The sequence below is a fragment of the Macrobrachium rosenbergii genome, chromosome 50 (genome assembly GCF_040412425.1).
Source record: "Macrobrachium rosenbergii isolate ZJJX-2024 chromosome 50, ASM4041242v1, whole genome shotgun sequence".
NCBI classification, from domain to species: domain Eukaryota; kingdom Metazoa; phylum Arthropoda; class Malacostraca; order Decapoda; family Palaemonidae; genus Macrobrachium; species Macrobrachium rosenbergii.
In genome coordinates this window covers 18,845,884-18,859,549 of record NC_089790.1, presented here as the reverse complement: position 1 = coordinate 18,859,549, position 13,666 = coordinate 18,845,884, and the positions used below count along the sequence as shown (strand labels likewise).

The 13,666-nt window shown below is 36.2% G+C and overlaps 2 protein-coding genes across 2 annotated transcripts; one reads left to right on the top strand and one right to left on the bottom strand.

The window, feature by feature from the left end:
• The first annotated feature begins 372 nt into the window (after positions 1 to 372).
• On the top strand, positions 373 to 7,241 carry LOC136832696 (apoptosis regulatory protein Siva). Its single transcript, XM_067094109.1, has 4 exons — positions 373 to 581; positions 4,244 to 4,407; positions 5,800 to 5,966; positions 6,669 to 7,241. The coding sequence occupies exons 1-4, from the start codon at positions 458 to 460 to the stop codon at positions 6,709 to 6,711; spliced, it is 498 nt and encodes a 165-aa protein (XP_066950210.1). The 5' UTR covers positions 373 to 457; the 3' UTR covers positions 6,712 to 7,241.
• Positions 7,242 to 7,825: 584 nt separating this feature from the next.
• LOC136832695 (transmembrane reductase CYB561D2) lies at positions 7,826 to 13,126 on the bottom strand. The gene is made up of 2 exons (XM_067094108.1): positions 12,926 to 13,126; positions 7,826 to 10,829 (listed from the first exon to the last, which is right to left on the bottom strand). Exons 1-2 carry the CDS (start codon positions 13,037 to 13,039, stop codon positions 10,335 to 10,337), a joined length of 609 nt encoding a protein of 202 aa, XP_066950209.1. The 5' UTR covers positions 13,040 to 13,126; the 3' UTR covers positions 7,826 to 10,334.
• Positions 13,127 to 13,666: the final 540 nt, after the last annotated feature.

Here is a 13,666-nt window from a genome sequence, read left to right as displayed (position 1 = left end):
CTCGGACGAAGCAGTTATTATTACGGCAGGGCAATTATGTGATGATGAAACTATTACAGTTTTCTGGTCAATAAATCTATCTATCTATCTGACACTCATTAAGACTTTTTGTATCATTAGGGCGTATAAAAAAATACGACTCATTACCAAAACTTGCATAACAACACTTAGATGAGGTTGTTACTCTTACAGCACGACAAGTGTGTAATCATGTAATGATAAAAGTATCGTCATTGTGTGGTCAATAAAGCTATCTATCTGTATACGAAAATGAGACTCACTGGAAAGTATTGTCTCGTTACGATATATTTACGGAAAAGAGACCCATTACCAAACCTTACATAACAACACTCTGACGAAGTAGAAAACCGAGACTTCAGCCAGTCAGTTGTTTGTTTGGCACCAGGAATAAAGAGTGGAGTTGGCGCCACCCCAATCGAAAATCTCCCGTATTGCAATGCCAAAGAGGTCTTATCCGTTCGGCGATGGAGACTCGTATGGACCTCAGCACAAGGTCCACGTGGGCGAAAAGCAATTGGCTAATGGCGTGTCCAGTCAAGATAAAATGAAAGCGGTTTATGGTAAGTAGCCTAGCCAGTCGTAACCTGATGTATATTACCTTAGGATCTGTTGCGGGTTCCCGGGACCTTTATGTATATTTGTTTAAAAATTAATCATAATTTGTGTATTTATGTGTGTTTATTTAAGCTATGTGTGTAAAAAATGGGTAGAATCCAGAGTAAGGGGTCACAAATTAATGGGGGGGGGGCGAAGCTTTGTCATTTTCCGGAAGACTCCTGCCAGCCGTTACGGAAGACTCCAGGAAGCCATTTTTGCATGAAAACGATTTGGCCTGCGGGTTTTTCATACAAAAATGGCTAGGAAATGATAAGGCACTAAAAGAACCAAAAAATACCAACCTAATGTAACCAAGGGGTGTTTACGGGGTACAATTTTGCCACCAGTGGGGCCGGTATTGTCTTTCATTATAAGTCGTAATTTGATTAATTTTTGATAATTCTAAGCCGGCTGTCCGCAGTGAGCTAGACTGTGGCAATTGGCGTTTTTCTATGTTACTTTACTTGCTTTACAAGAATTTAAAGTAGTATTTTGTCGGCCGGTTGTAACTAAACTGTAATTGACCTTTGAAGACTACACGACTTGGATTACCTAACGCGGAGTAGGTCTAAGCCGGCATTCCGCGGCAAGCCCCCCCCCCCATAGCTAATAGGGCAAAATTGTAACCAGTAAACACCTTTAGGGTATGTTAGGTTGGTATTTTTAGGGGTGTTTACTGGTTACAATTTTGCCGTATTAGCTATGGAGGGTGGGTGGGGGCTTGCCGCGGAATGCCGGCTTAGACCTACCCCGCGTTAGGTAATTCAAGTCGTGTAGTCTTCAAAGGTCAATTACAGTTTAGTTACAGCTGGCCGACAAAATATTACTTTAAATTCTTGTAAAGCAAGTAAAATAACATAGGAAAACATCAATTGCCATAGTCTAGCTCACCGCAGACATCCTGCTTAGAATTACCTAATTTTTTTTTCTCTCATATTCAGCATTTGCGCAGGTTATTTACTGAGAAGAAACTATATGTTTTGGGTAATTGTAAGTATTAGCTCTGCGCCTGTTTTTAGCTTGGAAACTGGTTTTTTCTACACTTTTAGGGCCTTCTGATACTGGCGGTGCATTTGTTTGTTGTCAGCCAAATGGAATGTCCCTTTGCCGTGTTTAGTACTGGCCTGGGGGGGGGGTTACTCATACGTTAACAAGTTATTGCACTTGCTGGACGGGATATGAACCATTCCAAACAGACGTACCCGTGCTCTGTCTTGTGAAGATCATGTATGGAAACCCCTTGTTGGATGGGACTTCAGGGGTTAATTACAGGTTAATTACATTCGTGTGACAAAAACTGAAGGTAAATCCATAATTAGCAACCAAAAAACTGTAGAAAAAGTCAAGCTAGAAGGAAATTGCTGCCGCAGAGCTACTACTTAGAGCTACCATATTTTGATGTGTTTTACCCAAGAAAAATATAAATTACAATGCGGGAGGTGGCTGGAGTCTGATGAAAAATAACCTGAAGCTTTCCCCCAGGGCTAGGTTAGGAGACGGCACCCAAGGTTAAGTTAGGTAAATGTAAGTCTGGTTTGGTCATATTCCCCCTGAAATACTTACAACAAAATTGCCTACAGCAGCCCTGACCTCTACTCTGCATTTGCTTTGTAAAATTAAAGTGTGGCCTAGCCCATAGTAATGACAGTTACGGAGATGCTTCATATCCTAACCTAACTAAAGGCACTGTGTCCTTACCTAGCCCTGGGGCTGATAATTAAAGAGCAATGTAACCTATGTGGATGCGACCTAACCTGTTCTTGCTTGGTAATTCTACAGAGGAGCTCTGCACTGAGATATATATTGATAAGATTTTTTGATGGAATATATAAAAGGGTGTATAACCAATTATGCAGTATAGGTGAGATCATCTGCGACACTTACAGAGAAAATTTTATAAACTCACCGTCTTTCGTTTGTTTTTTCATCATCCCTGAAGGGCTTGCACTAAACACGGCACCCCACTTAGCTTTTCAGTAGAATTCCTTTGTCCTTAATTTGACCTAGCATTGGGTGCAGGCTCCTTACCTGGCCAGATAGCTTCACCCCTCGGACCTCTCTATCTAAACTGGCGTAGACTTTTGGACCCATAATATGAAATTCATATTTGTCCAAGGCAGATAAAAAGCTTAGTAGAAAAACCCTAGTAAACAAAAAATTTTTGACCTGTTAATTAATTGATAATTCCAGTATATATTTAAATACATCCAAATATAATTTTGGCCATGTTATCCTGTGAAAATTACATAAGTCATATAAAAACTGACAGAAATATCCCAGATATTTCACATTTAAAATCTCTTACCTCATGGTTAGAAGCTACTTATTTTCCTCCCGTTGTAGTTGCGACCAGCAGTCTTCACAAACTTGCAAGGTCAGACTAAGGTTGCTCGAGTTAATCAGATCCTGTATTCATTAAGGCCCAGCCATAATAACACAGCTAACCAGCAAAAAAATAACCATCTACTCTGAAACTGGAAAAAAAGTTCCTTCGCTTATTACCCACAGCAATGTCTGGCAAGGCATTATTGGTCAATTGACAAAAAACAAAAGCCAAGGCCAATTTGTCATGGACCTAATAATGGCATTTACTAAAACTAAATTCTAGGGCATGAGAAATGGAAATATGTCTTGTACCTTAGTGGGTGGCAGAGTATTAACTTGCCAGTTGACATAGAAGAAATTGTATCACTGTATTCTACTTTGGTACCAATTCTCAATATTGGAGTTTTTTGCTTTGTTCTTAACTTTTCTTAATATGCTAATACAAAAAGCATACTCAAATATGTTGCAGATTTATTGTTAGCATGTTATTTACGGTCTTTTGTCAAGTTGTCTTTTGTTTGAGTTTATAGCTGTGGGCTGGTGGTAAGCACAGTGTTCATGGATTGGTCGTAGCATTAAGTAAAAATTTACCCTCCCCCAAAATAAAACATTTTATGATTGGTGAATATTTTATCAATTTTTGGGGGTAATTGTTAGATTTTAGGAAATAATCTCATTTCTACTGCATTATTTATAGTATAAGATAAATAATGATCTTAGCGCTTAAGACATTGAGGATGATAAAAAACTTATGAGAAAAAAGCTCAGCTCTAAGTAGGCCCTTATATCTTTTGCTCTTACACATTGCTTAGTAGCTTCTCTTAATTGGCTTGCCTGTTATGTGCTGCCGAATACTAACCAACATTGTCATCCAGGTCAGATTAGGTACCTAAATATCTAATATCCAAGTTTGCTTGATGTTAGATGTTATCCAGCATCTAAAGAAATATAGCTTATATGATATCTTACTGGAAGATAATCTGTACCTGAAAACCTTTTAATTATAGAACAATATTTTATAATTCAGTGTCAAAAGCATCATACTTAAATGTTTTTCACTAGTTTTTCTAAAGGTATTTGATTTGGGAGACTACGATTTTTTCTTTTTAGTATTTTTTTTGTCGTATCTGATTTTGAAGCTAATATCTTCAAGTACCCAGTACAGTATTTACTTATTTTGGAGTGTTTATTCGAGTTGTCTTTATCAGTAATGTACAATTTATGACTACTGTATTATTGTTACTTAATACTTAATAACCTTCCTTTTATAGGGAAAAATTAAATTGTTGTATTCTTGCAGATAAGACGTTAAGTTTGTTGTACCGTGGAGCTAAGAATATAATGAACAACAATGTGGAACCCATGGACTTTATGCCAGCGATCCAGAAAGATATACGATCAAATCTTCACCAAATGGTTCTTACACCACAAGGAACGTTAGTCAAGCCTCATCATGCAGTAGATGTGAGTAAATTTCCTGTCCCTATAATGATATATAGTAATAATTTAGGAACAAGGAACTGAATTCATGCTGAAATTATGTATGTTGTATAAAGTACAAACCATTGTTTTGTAAGAATGGTGACTCCTGATTAAGAATGACCAGCTTAGGTGCCCAGGGTGTGAATGTATGGGTATAGAGTGCTTGTCTTCTGTTAGTGTAACCCTCATTCTTTTCTTTTTGTAAGGTTCATGTTCTCTTTAAGCATTGGCCTTCATTGTTACTGTTCTTACTGCAGAGGTCAGGAGTGCATGTTGTCTTTGAACTGAGTTGAGTGTCGCTCATGGTTACCTGTCTAGTGAACTGAGTTGAGTGTCGCTCATGGTTACCTGTCTAGTACAGGTTAATGCAGAGGAAGCCACAGTTGTCTTGTGAGGGCAGTAAACTACCTGCTGTTCTCCTGTTTTTCCCAATTCTTTACTCCTTAACACATGCTTCAAAAAAAGTTAAGTATATCTTAGTTTTACCAGACCACTGAGCTGATTAACAGCTCTCCTAGGGCTGGCCCGAAGGATTAGACTTATTTTACGTGGCTAAGAACCAATTGGTTACTTAGCAACGGGACCTACAGCTTATTGTGGAATCCGAACCACTTTATAGCGAGAAATGAATTTCTATCACCAGAAATAAATTCCTCTAACTCTTCATCAGCCGGCCGCGGGAATTGAACTCCGGCCCATCGACTGACAGTCTGAAGCTCAACCGACTCGGCCAACAAAGGGCTGAACACATGCTTCAGCTGTTGGGACATTGTCCACCTGTTCATCCTTTGTTCAGTCAGAGGAGGGTGTTTGCGAACTTGATGGATTCTGTACATGTTTCAAATTCTTATGCTTTTGCAACAACTTTGGGTCATTTCCAGGAGACAGAGGAGAGGCTGAAGGTGTTGTGACTTGTTTTGGCTTGGGCATTGGGAAAAACCTGGAAAGCATTTGATTTTACATAATACTGTACATTCTTCACCTCCCTTTCCTAGGATTACCTGTATTATTCTTTGATTAAAATTCCATCAGGTTAGGAACTCACTCTATGTAGTATTTTATGAAAAAAAATATTTAGTGATTTTATAAGAATCTCATAATCACGTGAGTTACTAAAACGGTAAAAAAAAAAATCCACATTGTGTAAATATAAGTATATGCTGTAAACAGTTTATTTTTCTTGATATTTACGCTGACATCAGTGAATTTTTTCACCAATATTGTTTTTCATATCAAATATATACATTGCACTATACTTCCAAGATCATTCTTAATTAGTTATTAAATATATTTCTCTCTGTATGAATGGCGCAGTATTAGGCAGCACATTTAGAAAGCAACACAGACATTATTAGCATTTTTTTTATCTTTCAGGTTATAAGTGGACGTTTGGAAGGGCCTAGTGTATGCGTCAGCTGCAAAACTATGATAAAGTTTACCAGGCCGCCATGCTCATACTGTGAGTGCACTTTTTGTGATAAGTGCGCTAGGTCATGCCACCTCTGCAAGGGAGACTTTTGTACCAATTGTTCATTAACAATGTAAGCATTTTAATTCTTTGTTTTAGTTTTAGCTGTGTAGTAGTTTATTAGTATTGTATTATGAATGTTACGATAATAATTGTACTGCGTACAGCAGTCCTTAGGAAAGGAAAATGTTTGCGGTAGGTTTCGTTATTGTAAAATAAGTTTATTGGTCAAAGTGACTTACAAAACCAGTGTTGAAGTACTAAATGTACCATTGGGTACTTTTATCAGCGGTGAAGATAATCCATTAACAAAGATTCTTTTAATTATTTCACACCAGATTATTAACCAAAAGCATTCTGTATTTGTTGTCTTGTTTTATTTATCATTAAGTATAAATTACAAAATTTATTATAATTTTGACATTCTAATTAATACCCAGATGTAGGCTATTTATTCTCTGTTTATAATGTCAGCCAAACTTTAGTCAGTGGTACTTTAAAGTGAATGAACACGAGGAAGATTTATGTACTGTTTATTGTTTTAGCAGATATTACTTTCAGACTGAGATACTACTACCAGAGGAAGTAGAGTCCTTTTAAGACTGGGTAATCCTAGACATGGCACTTGGGAAAGATGATCACCAAACCTTATTTTGATCTTTTTCATGGAAAACAAATGTTTTGTGGTGTCAGAAATCTCTCTAAAAGTTTACCAGATGTATTTTATAATTAACATGTGAAATTTTATAATAATGATTTTATCTCTTTGTTTCAGATACCTCCAGGAGGAACGGGTCGTATGTTTAAGCTGTTGTTAAGTTTTTAATATTAATATATGTATATTTATTAACCTGCAGTTAGTATTCTGCTTGAATACTGTACAACAGTAATCATAAGGGGGAGAAGTGTAAAACACGAGAATCTTTCTTCATTTTTTGTAGTTTTGGTTATTTTAAAGCAGCTCAAAGAATTTACCTTTGATGAAGGCTGAATTTTGATTGGGACAACTTAGGAAATAGAAAATTTGATTGGGAAGAAACCCATGGTTAGGAATAGAAAGTAAAATACATAACTCCCAGTAGCATGGTAGTTTAAAATGGGAAGTCACCTGGGGTTAGGAATAGAAAGTAAAATGCATAAAATGCATAGCTCCCAGTAGCATGATAGTTTAAATTTCAGGGATTTATATCTTTGAACTTTGAAATTGTATATATATCAGTTTTTTTAGGAAAACAATGATTTATACTGTACAGTACTGTTTAGTCTGATAACTTACAATCTGCCTCTCTGAGCTGTAGTTATTGACTTTTTTGTAATTTTATAATGTTAAATAAATAATTTCTAATTAGGTGCAGTGATTACTTAAATCCTCATGCCTTCATTTCATAATTTGGCTCTTTTTCTTATAAGGGTTTCAGTGTTATTTAACCATGCCATCATTTGTAAGGATTGCATTCTATTATATAGTCACAGCATTTTTTCATTTTGCTTTTCAGTACTTATCAGAAAACGTGACAATTTTTTAATGTATGGTGCTATTCTCCCTTTCATTCCCTTGTTGCATACAATATTGTGGAGAATCTCTTAAAAGACTTATGTAATTTTTTCACGAGATATACAGTATATACTATCCTTCATCCTCATATAACATGTACGGAGAAATTTTAAATAATTCACAGTTTACTGCTGAATATTTGGACTGCTTACCTGAATTTTAGTAGTGATATCTTTTTACACTCATTAATTAGTTTATTCAATTTATGCTTCTGGTTATTGACTTGTAAGGAGTTGGAAAAGTAATATCTGCTGTAGGGGACCAGTGATTTTGAGACACTAATTGAATTCCTGTCCTCACCTAGGTTCTACACCAGATCTCCATGGATGAACTTAATACGCATTGCTAAAAAACTGGAAAAATGAAAGAGGGGGGGAAAAAATGTAAAATTTATTGACAAATTTGAAACAGTACAAAAGTATAGTTTGACATTACATTTACAAATATATATAAAAAAACTTTATCACTGTAATACCCAAGGTTGTGCAGAGCAAATCATAGTAATACATGTACTCCTGAGTCAAAGTCAATCCCATATAACTGAATGAAGCTGGATGCAAGTCTTGCAGAGCCATACATATTAGGCCACGGAACTGAAAACTATGGTGGCCAGCTCGTCTCAAATGATTTTGACTCCCAGCTAAGTTCAAGGTACCCATTTGGAACTGGGTGGATTTGGTTAGCTACAAATGGAAACTGAACCACAGGCCTTGTGATTGCCAGCACAGTGCTGTACCAGTGAAACATGTTTAGGAGAAAGAAGCCAACCACATTACCCCGTAATTCTGTAGCCAAGTGTGCATATCCCAACAAGACATGTCCCAACACCAAGTAACGGTATGGAATTGACTTTGATCCATGGATAAAAAAAAAAATCCTATTCTACAGATCTGTAATGCAATTTTATCTTTGCACAGTAATGCATAATGGGTTTGAAATGTTCTTTTACTCTACTGAAGCTGGGCTATACTTGGCCATCTTGAAAACACCTAACAAATCTGAACACTCACAAGTTATGTTTCATTCATTATATAAAGGCAATCATCACCTTGGCAGAGATGCTTCCTATTCATGTCTCATGGCCAAATAAAAAGAAATGTTCCCCAATCACGCATGTAATTAGTAGTTCACTGACCATCCTCATTTTTCTTCAGCTTATTAGCCACACGTTAGCACTGATGGCCATTAGTAAAGTGAAATCAGTTACTTGAATTAATGCACAAAAAATATTCTGTTTAACAACACTCACAATTCACGCTACACTTACTACACCTGGAAGACATTTTTAAATGTTCACTGTTCCACTGAAGAATCACAGCTTATCCAATTTTTCCACTGTAATCAATAGATGCTGTTCTGACCAAAAAGGCACAAATCTGAATCAAGGCAAGGTAGGTGCAGTTATACATAGTTGATAATTCCCTTTGGGCACAAATTACTCGCAAAGTACGTATAGCAAATTCAGTATCAAAGAGTTCTTTATGGCTAAATGCCATATATGAACATATATGCTATTAAAATGAGCATTCTGTATCTGATTATGACTAGATAAGGCAGGAAGTAGCAATTTAAATGTGAAAATATATGACTGCTACTCTTAGTAATGAATGATTATTATTGCTATAACAAAATACAGTATTCAGTAATGTAGAAGAGCCTCTGTGTATTAAAAAGGAGTGGAAATCACATATCGATATAGGGGTGGGGGGCAAATTTTGTCCTTTGCTTCATCTTCAAGTTGTTGAGAATTCACACTGTCTATACACCGAGTTAAAAATACAAACACAGCATACGGTTCAGTGGTAATGCTATACAGTATTAACACTTCATTGAAGTTATTTTGTGATAAATTTAAGTGATAATTCTATACATGGCAGATTACTTACAAGCAGCTGCTCATGGCTAAAAGGTAGTTGCTTTTAAGACTGATATTTGATGGTAATAAATCATTTGACAAAAATACTTTATTTTGGTCTTTCTTTAAGATACTTTCAAAATTCCAAACACTTTACTGGACACTTATTAAAAATATTAGCCTAGCCTATGTGAAGTAGGTAATGTTAGCTGCGGTGGGAACTGATGACTAAGAACCTAAACCTTATGAATATAGAGGGCCAATTTTCAAAAAGAAACAAACACAAATGTCATCATAAAACCATGGTCATGGAAACCGATTTTCCAAAAACTAAGAAATAAAGATATTTCTCATATAACTGTTATTTTTCTTTAATCAAAATGCTATCGTCTTGCCATTATTTTATTCTAGAGATGATGTTTAGTAAGTTCTTATGCACATCTGTGGAATTTACACTATATTATTGCTTGGTTAATTGTAATTTCAAACAAACATATCTTCTGAAAAACTAAATACAGTACTGTATATACAGTCGACCCCCGGTATTTGCGGAGGATGCATACCACAACCCCCGGTATTTGCGGAGGATGCGTACCACAACCCCCACGAATAGCTCAAACACCAAAAAAACCCTCTAAAAATCCTTATACCTGAGTATTTTGATAGTTTTATCACAAAAAAGCACTTAAGTCATAAAAATTATATAAAATACAGTAATTAGTGAATATTTCTCTATGAAAAATACCACGAATAGGTGAATTTTCCGTGAATAATGTACATGTAGGTTCCACAGAAAAATCCGTGAATAGGTGAAGCCGCGAATCAAGAACCACAAATAGGCGGGGGTCCACTGTATGTCATCAATTTTACAACTAAAAACAGGAAAAATGCTGTAGTTAAACAAGTACCTTAATAAGTGATACACACTGCATTTAGAGAAAAACATTTAATACCTTATGCAGAATGAGTCAAAAAACAACTCTATAATAAATATATTGCACAAATTAAAAGCAAGCTTTGTTTTAGGCCACTCAGAACAACAACTGTGCATACTTCTTTGTAAATACAATAACTGCAGTTAAGGCAAGTGTAATATACAATCCCATTGCACCATAAAATGCAGCGGGAGATGCATTGCTAACAAACCAGGTACTCCATAGAGCTAATATCATTGCCCCCATGCCACTGATAAAAATCAGCATACCAAATAATGCATGACTTGCTCTTAATCTTTTTAGAGGCATAACATTTTTAAGTAGCTGAGGGTATTTTGCAAAAATCCCCACAGAAAGTTGAATCCAAAATAAAACGGATGCAATCAGTCCCAGAAATCCATGCCATGAAGTATTGTGAGGTTTGTTATTTATTTCCTTATTGTAGTAAATGACAGCATATCCTATAAAGTGGCATAGGGCTGCTATGCCAATCACTATCCAGTGTGCTGTAACTCTTGTGCTACGGAGGGATCCTGATGCAAGTCCATACTTGGTAAAAATGAATATGGCTTCAGTCATTGCTCCTGTGAACTACAGATAAAAAACCTACAATGAGATTTAATATTTCAAAAATACTGTGCATTACTTCTTGCAAGAGCAGCCAGTTAGCCAAGGGATAAGGTAATTCTTGAAAGAAGAGTTTTGAGACTTGAAAAAACTGTTCTTGAAATATGTTATCCATTAGTTTTGTGAACATTATTCACTTTACGTAATAGAGGAGGACTAGATGTAAATTTCCTTTTATAGTAATTTGAATGAAATTTTTTTACATATAATACATACAAGTTCTGCTGTCGACAGATGATGGCAAAACTGCATTTGTGCTGTAACAGCAGTTCATACAGAAAGATTACCTCCATGGAGCATCACTATTTATGGTACAGTCGACCCCCGATATTCGAGGGAGATGCACACCACGACCCCCTCCCCCCTAATAGCTAAAATTTGCTAATACTTCAATCCCTCTAAAATTGCTTATAACTGCCTATTTTGATAGTTCAGAACACCAAAAAACCCTCTAAAAATGCTTATACCTGAATATTTTAGTAGTTTTATCATAAAAAGTGCATTTAGTCATGAAAATTATATGAAAATACAGTAATCTGTGAATATTTCTCTATGAAAAATACCACAAATTGGCGAATTTTCCGCAAATAAAGTTTATCTATGCTCTACAAAGAAATCCATGAATAGCCGAAGCCGCAAATCCAGAACTGCAAATAGGCAGGGGTCCAGTGTACATGCACAACTTGATTACCTCAGCAAAACTCAAGGCATAGCCTACAGATACTGGTAGTTGCAATGGCCTTCTCAACACCTCGTTAAGTAAAACCACCTTCAGCATCAAAATAGGTTAACTAAAAGAGTGTGGCCACTGTAGCTTCTGTTAGCATAGATTTGAGATGCTCTTCTGCCTGCCTATCACATCCCCAACTGCATATTTTCATCTGAGGGGTGGTCCATTAACTTTGGAACAGTCGTCTTCCAGAAGGCTTCAGAACTGCACTCTACTGAAGTAGGCTGACAGCTTGAATGTCTTCCCCAAGTGACCTGAACTAACCTACACATAGTATAATTTCATTCTACCGTTCGAGTGAAGCTTTGCAACCAATCAATAACAAAGAAACAAAAACTATCCAGAAGGTGAATATTGAGGGGTGATATGATAAGGATATGTTCACAGCTAACAGAGCACATCAGGGTGCTCACATACCAGAGCAAAAGACATGTAATGATGCAAAGAGTAGGGATCTCTGCCCACTTTTAAGAATGATACACGCTTCTCTGCTTCTAAGAATAATTCCATCTCTTGGGATACTGGTCATGCTGCAAGCACCAGTGCATATGTAAAATGAAGATGCCTGTGTATTTGGTGAACGTATACTTAATCTTTAAATACTATAGGCAAAATCCTATTGGATCGAGTTTAATAGCATGACATTAAGATTTTATTCATGCAAATGTACATTACCTTCATAATGACAATGTAAACAGAACTTTCCTAGACAGTGACCTCCATGCATTTTAACCTGGTCTGTATCCACCTTTGCGGCGTGTTTAGTACAGGCCTGTTGGGGATTACCGTAAAAACATAAACAAAGGGCTGCAAATAACATAAAAATTATGACCCCCAAGAAATATTAGCCCTGGATAACGACCTCCGAAAACCCTTGGGGGTCACTAGGCTAAGAAAGATCCATGTAAACTTTACTGCTCTCATTAGATGACCTAAACTACAGATGGGAAGGTTAGGCCTGTTTTAGGATGCATCCTAACCCCGTAATTAATCCTTGTCACACATTCACAATTTATATCTTTGGAGGGGATGGGCTATGTTTCCTAATTATCTCGTGATTTATGATATTTTTTTACTAGCCTATTCCTGTTGGTGTAATTTATTCGCTTTATAGCAATTTACGCTTCCCACTGTGACCCCCAAAACAATCATTGCTAGATAGGCTATACATAAATATACGAGCTAATAAATTAATAGTCGTGAAAATATGGTTAATTTGTTTCACAAACAATTAATATACCAGTACAGTCATAATCATATCATTACCGGTGAGGAACTGTAGGTATATACAGCAAATAAAGTTAATATGAAAATGTGATGAAACACTTACTGATAATGTCATCAGCACTGGGTGAAAGGAAAACAAACTCGATCCCGGTCTGGCTAAAATAGTAATATAAACTATAAACGCAGCTCCAGCTACCCGTAGTATGTTCTGCAACATTTTGGTTTCAGCAAGTATAGATGACTGGCAGACTCATTGAGTATTTTTTTTCACACGTCAAACGCAAATACATAAACTGGATTTATTGAGTACACATTTCCATATTCTTAAACTACGTTTTCAGCTTATTAAGTCCATTAAGTATTTTCAAATGTTTGATAAACATTCACAAATAACTAACTTAAATAATATGATATAACGTTAGCTTATTAAATTAAAAAGTACTCTATCCTTTCAGAGTTCCGTGCCATTATACAATGCATATTTAAGGAGAATGGTTGCTCTTGTAACCACATTCAAGGAAAAGGCTCGTTTTCCTCTGCAAAACACAGGCAATCTTTTTAAGGCCATACTGTTGACGATTATTTTAATTTCCAACGTAATTCCTTATCATAAACCTTGTCTGATCTAATGATCTAGATATTGTTTTTATATCTACACTATATCACTTTATATAAGACTTTGACCCGACATTGACCCACAGACTACAGGTGGCCGTGCTTAAATCCCAGAAATTCGATACTGTATAGCGTTACATCGACCTCAACCGATGACGAAACATGAGCCTATTTTTGACGCATAAGAAGTCTAAATTTAATGACAAAGAAATCAATGACTTTTCGAGGC

Bases quoted from the DNA above. Each gene is read 5' to 3' on its own strand.
- LOC136832696 (XM_067094109.1), top strand. From the start codon at position 458: ATGCCAAAGAGGTCTTATCCGTTCGGCGATGGAGACTCGTATGGACCT. The intron at 582-4,243 runs GTAAGTAGCCTA...GTATTCTTGCAG, and splicing joins TAAAATGAAAGCGGTTTATG to ATAAGACGTTAAGTTTGTTG. The intron at 5,967-6,668 runs GTAAGCATTTTA...TCTTTGTTTCAG, and splicing joins ACCAATTGTTCATTAACAAT to ATACCTCCAGGAGGAACGGG.
- LOC136832695 (XM_067094108.1), bottom strand. From the start codon at position 13,039: ATGTTGCAGAACATACTACGGGTAGCTGGAGCTGCGTTTATAGTTTAT. The intron at 10,830-12,925 runs GTAAGTGTTTCA...TTTTATCTGTAG, and splicing joins CAGTGCTGATGACATTATCA to TTCACAGGAGCAATGACTGA.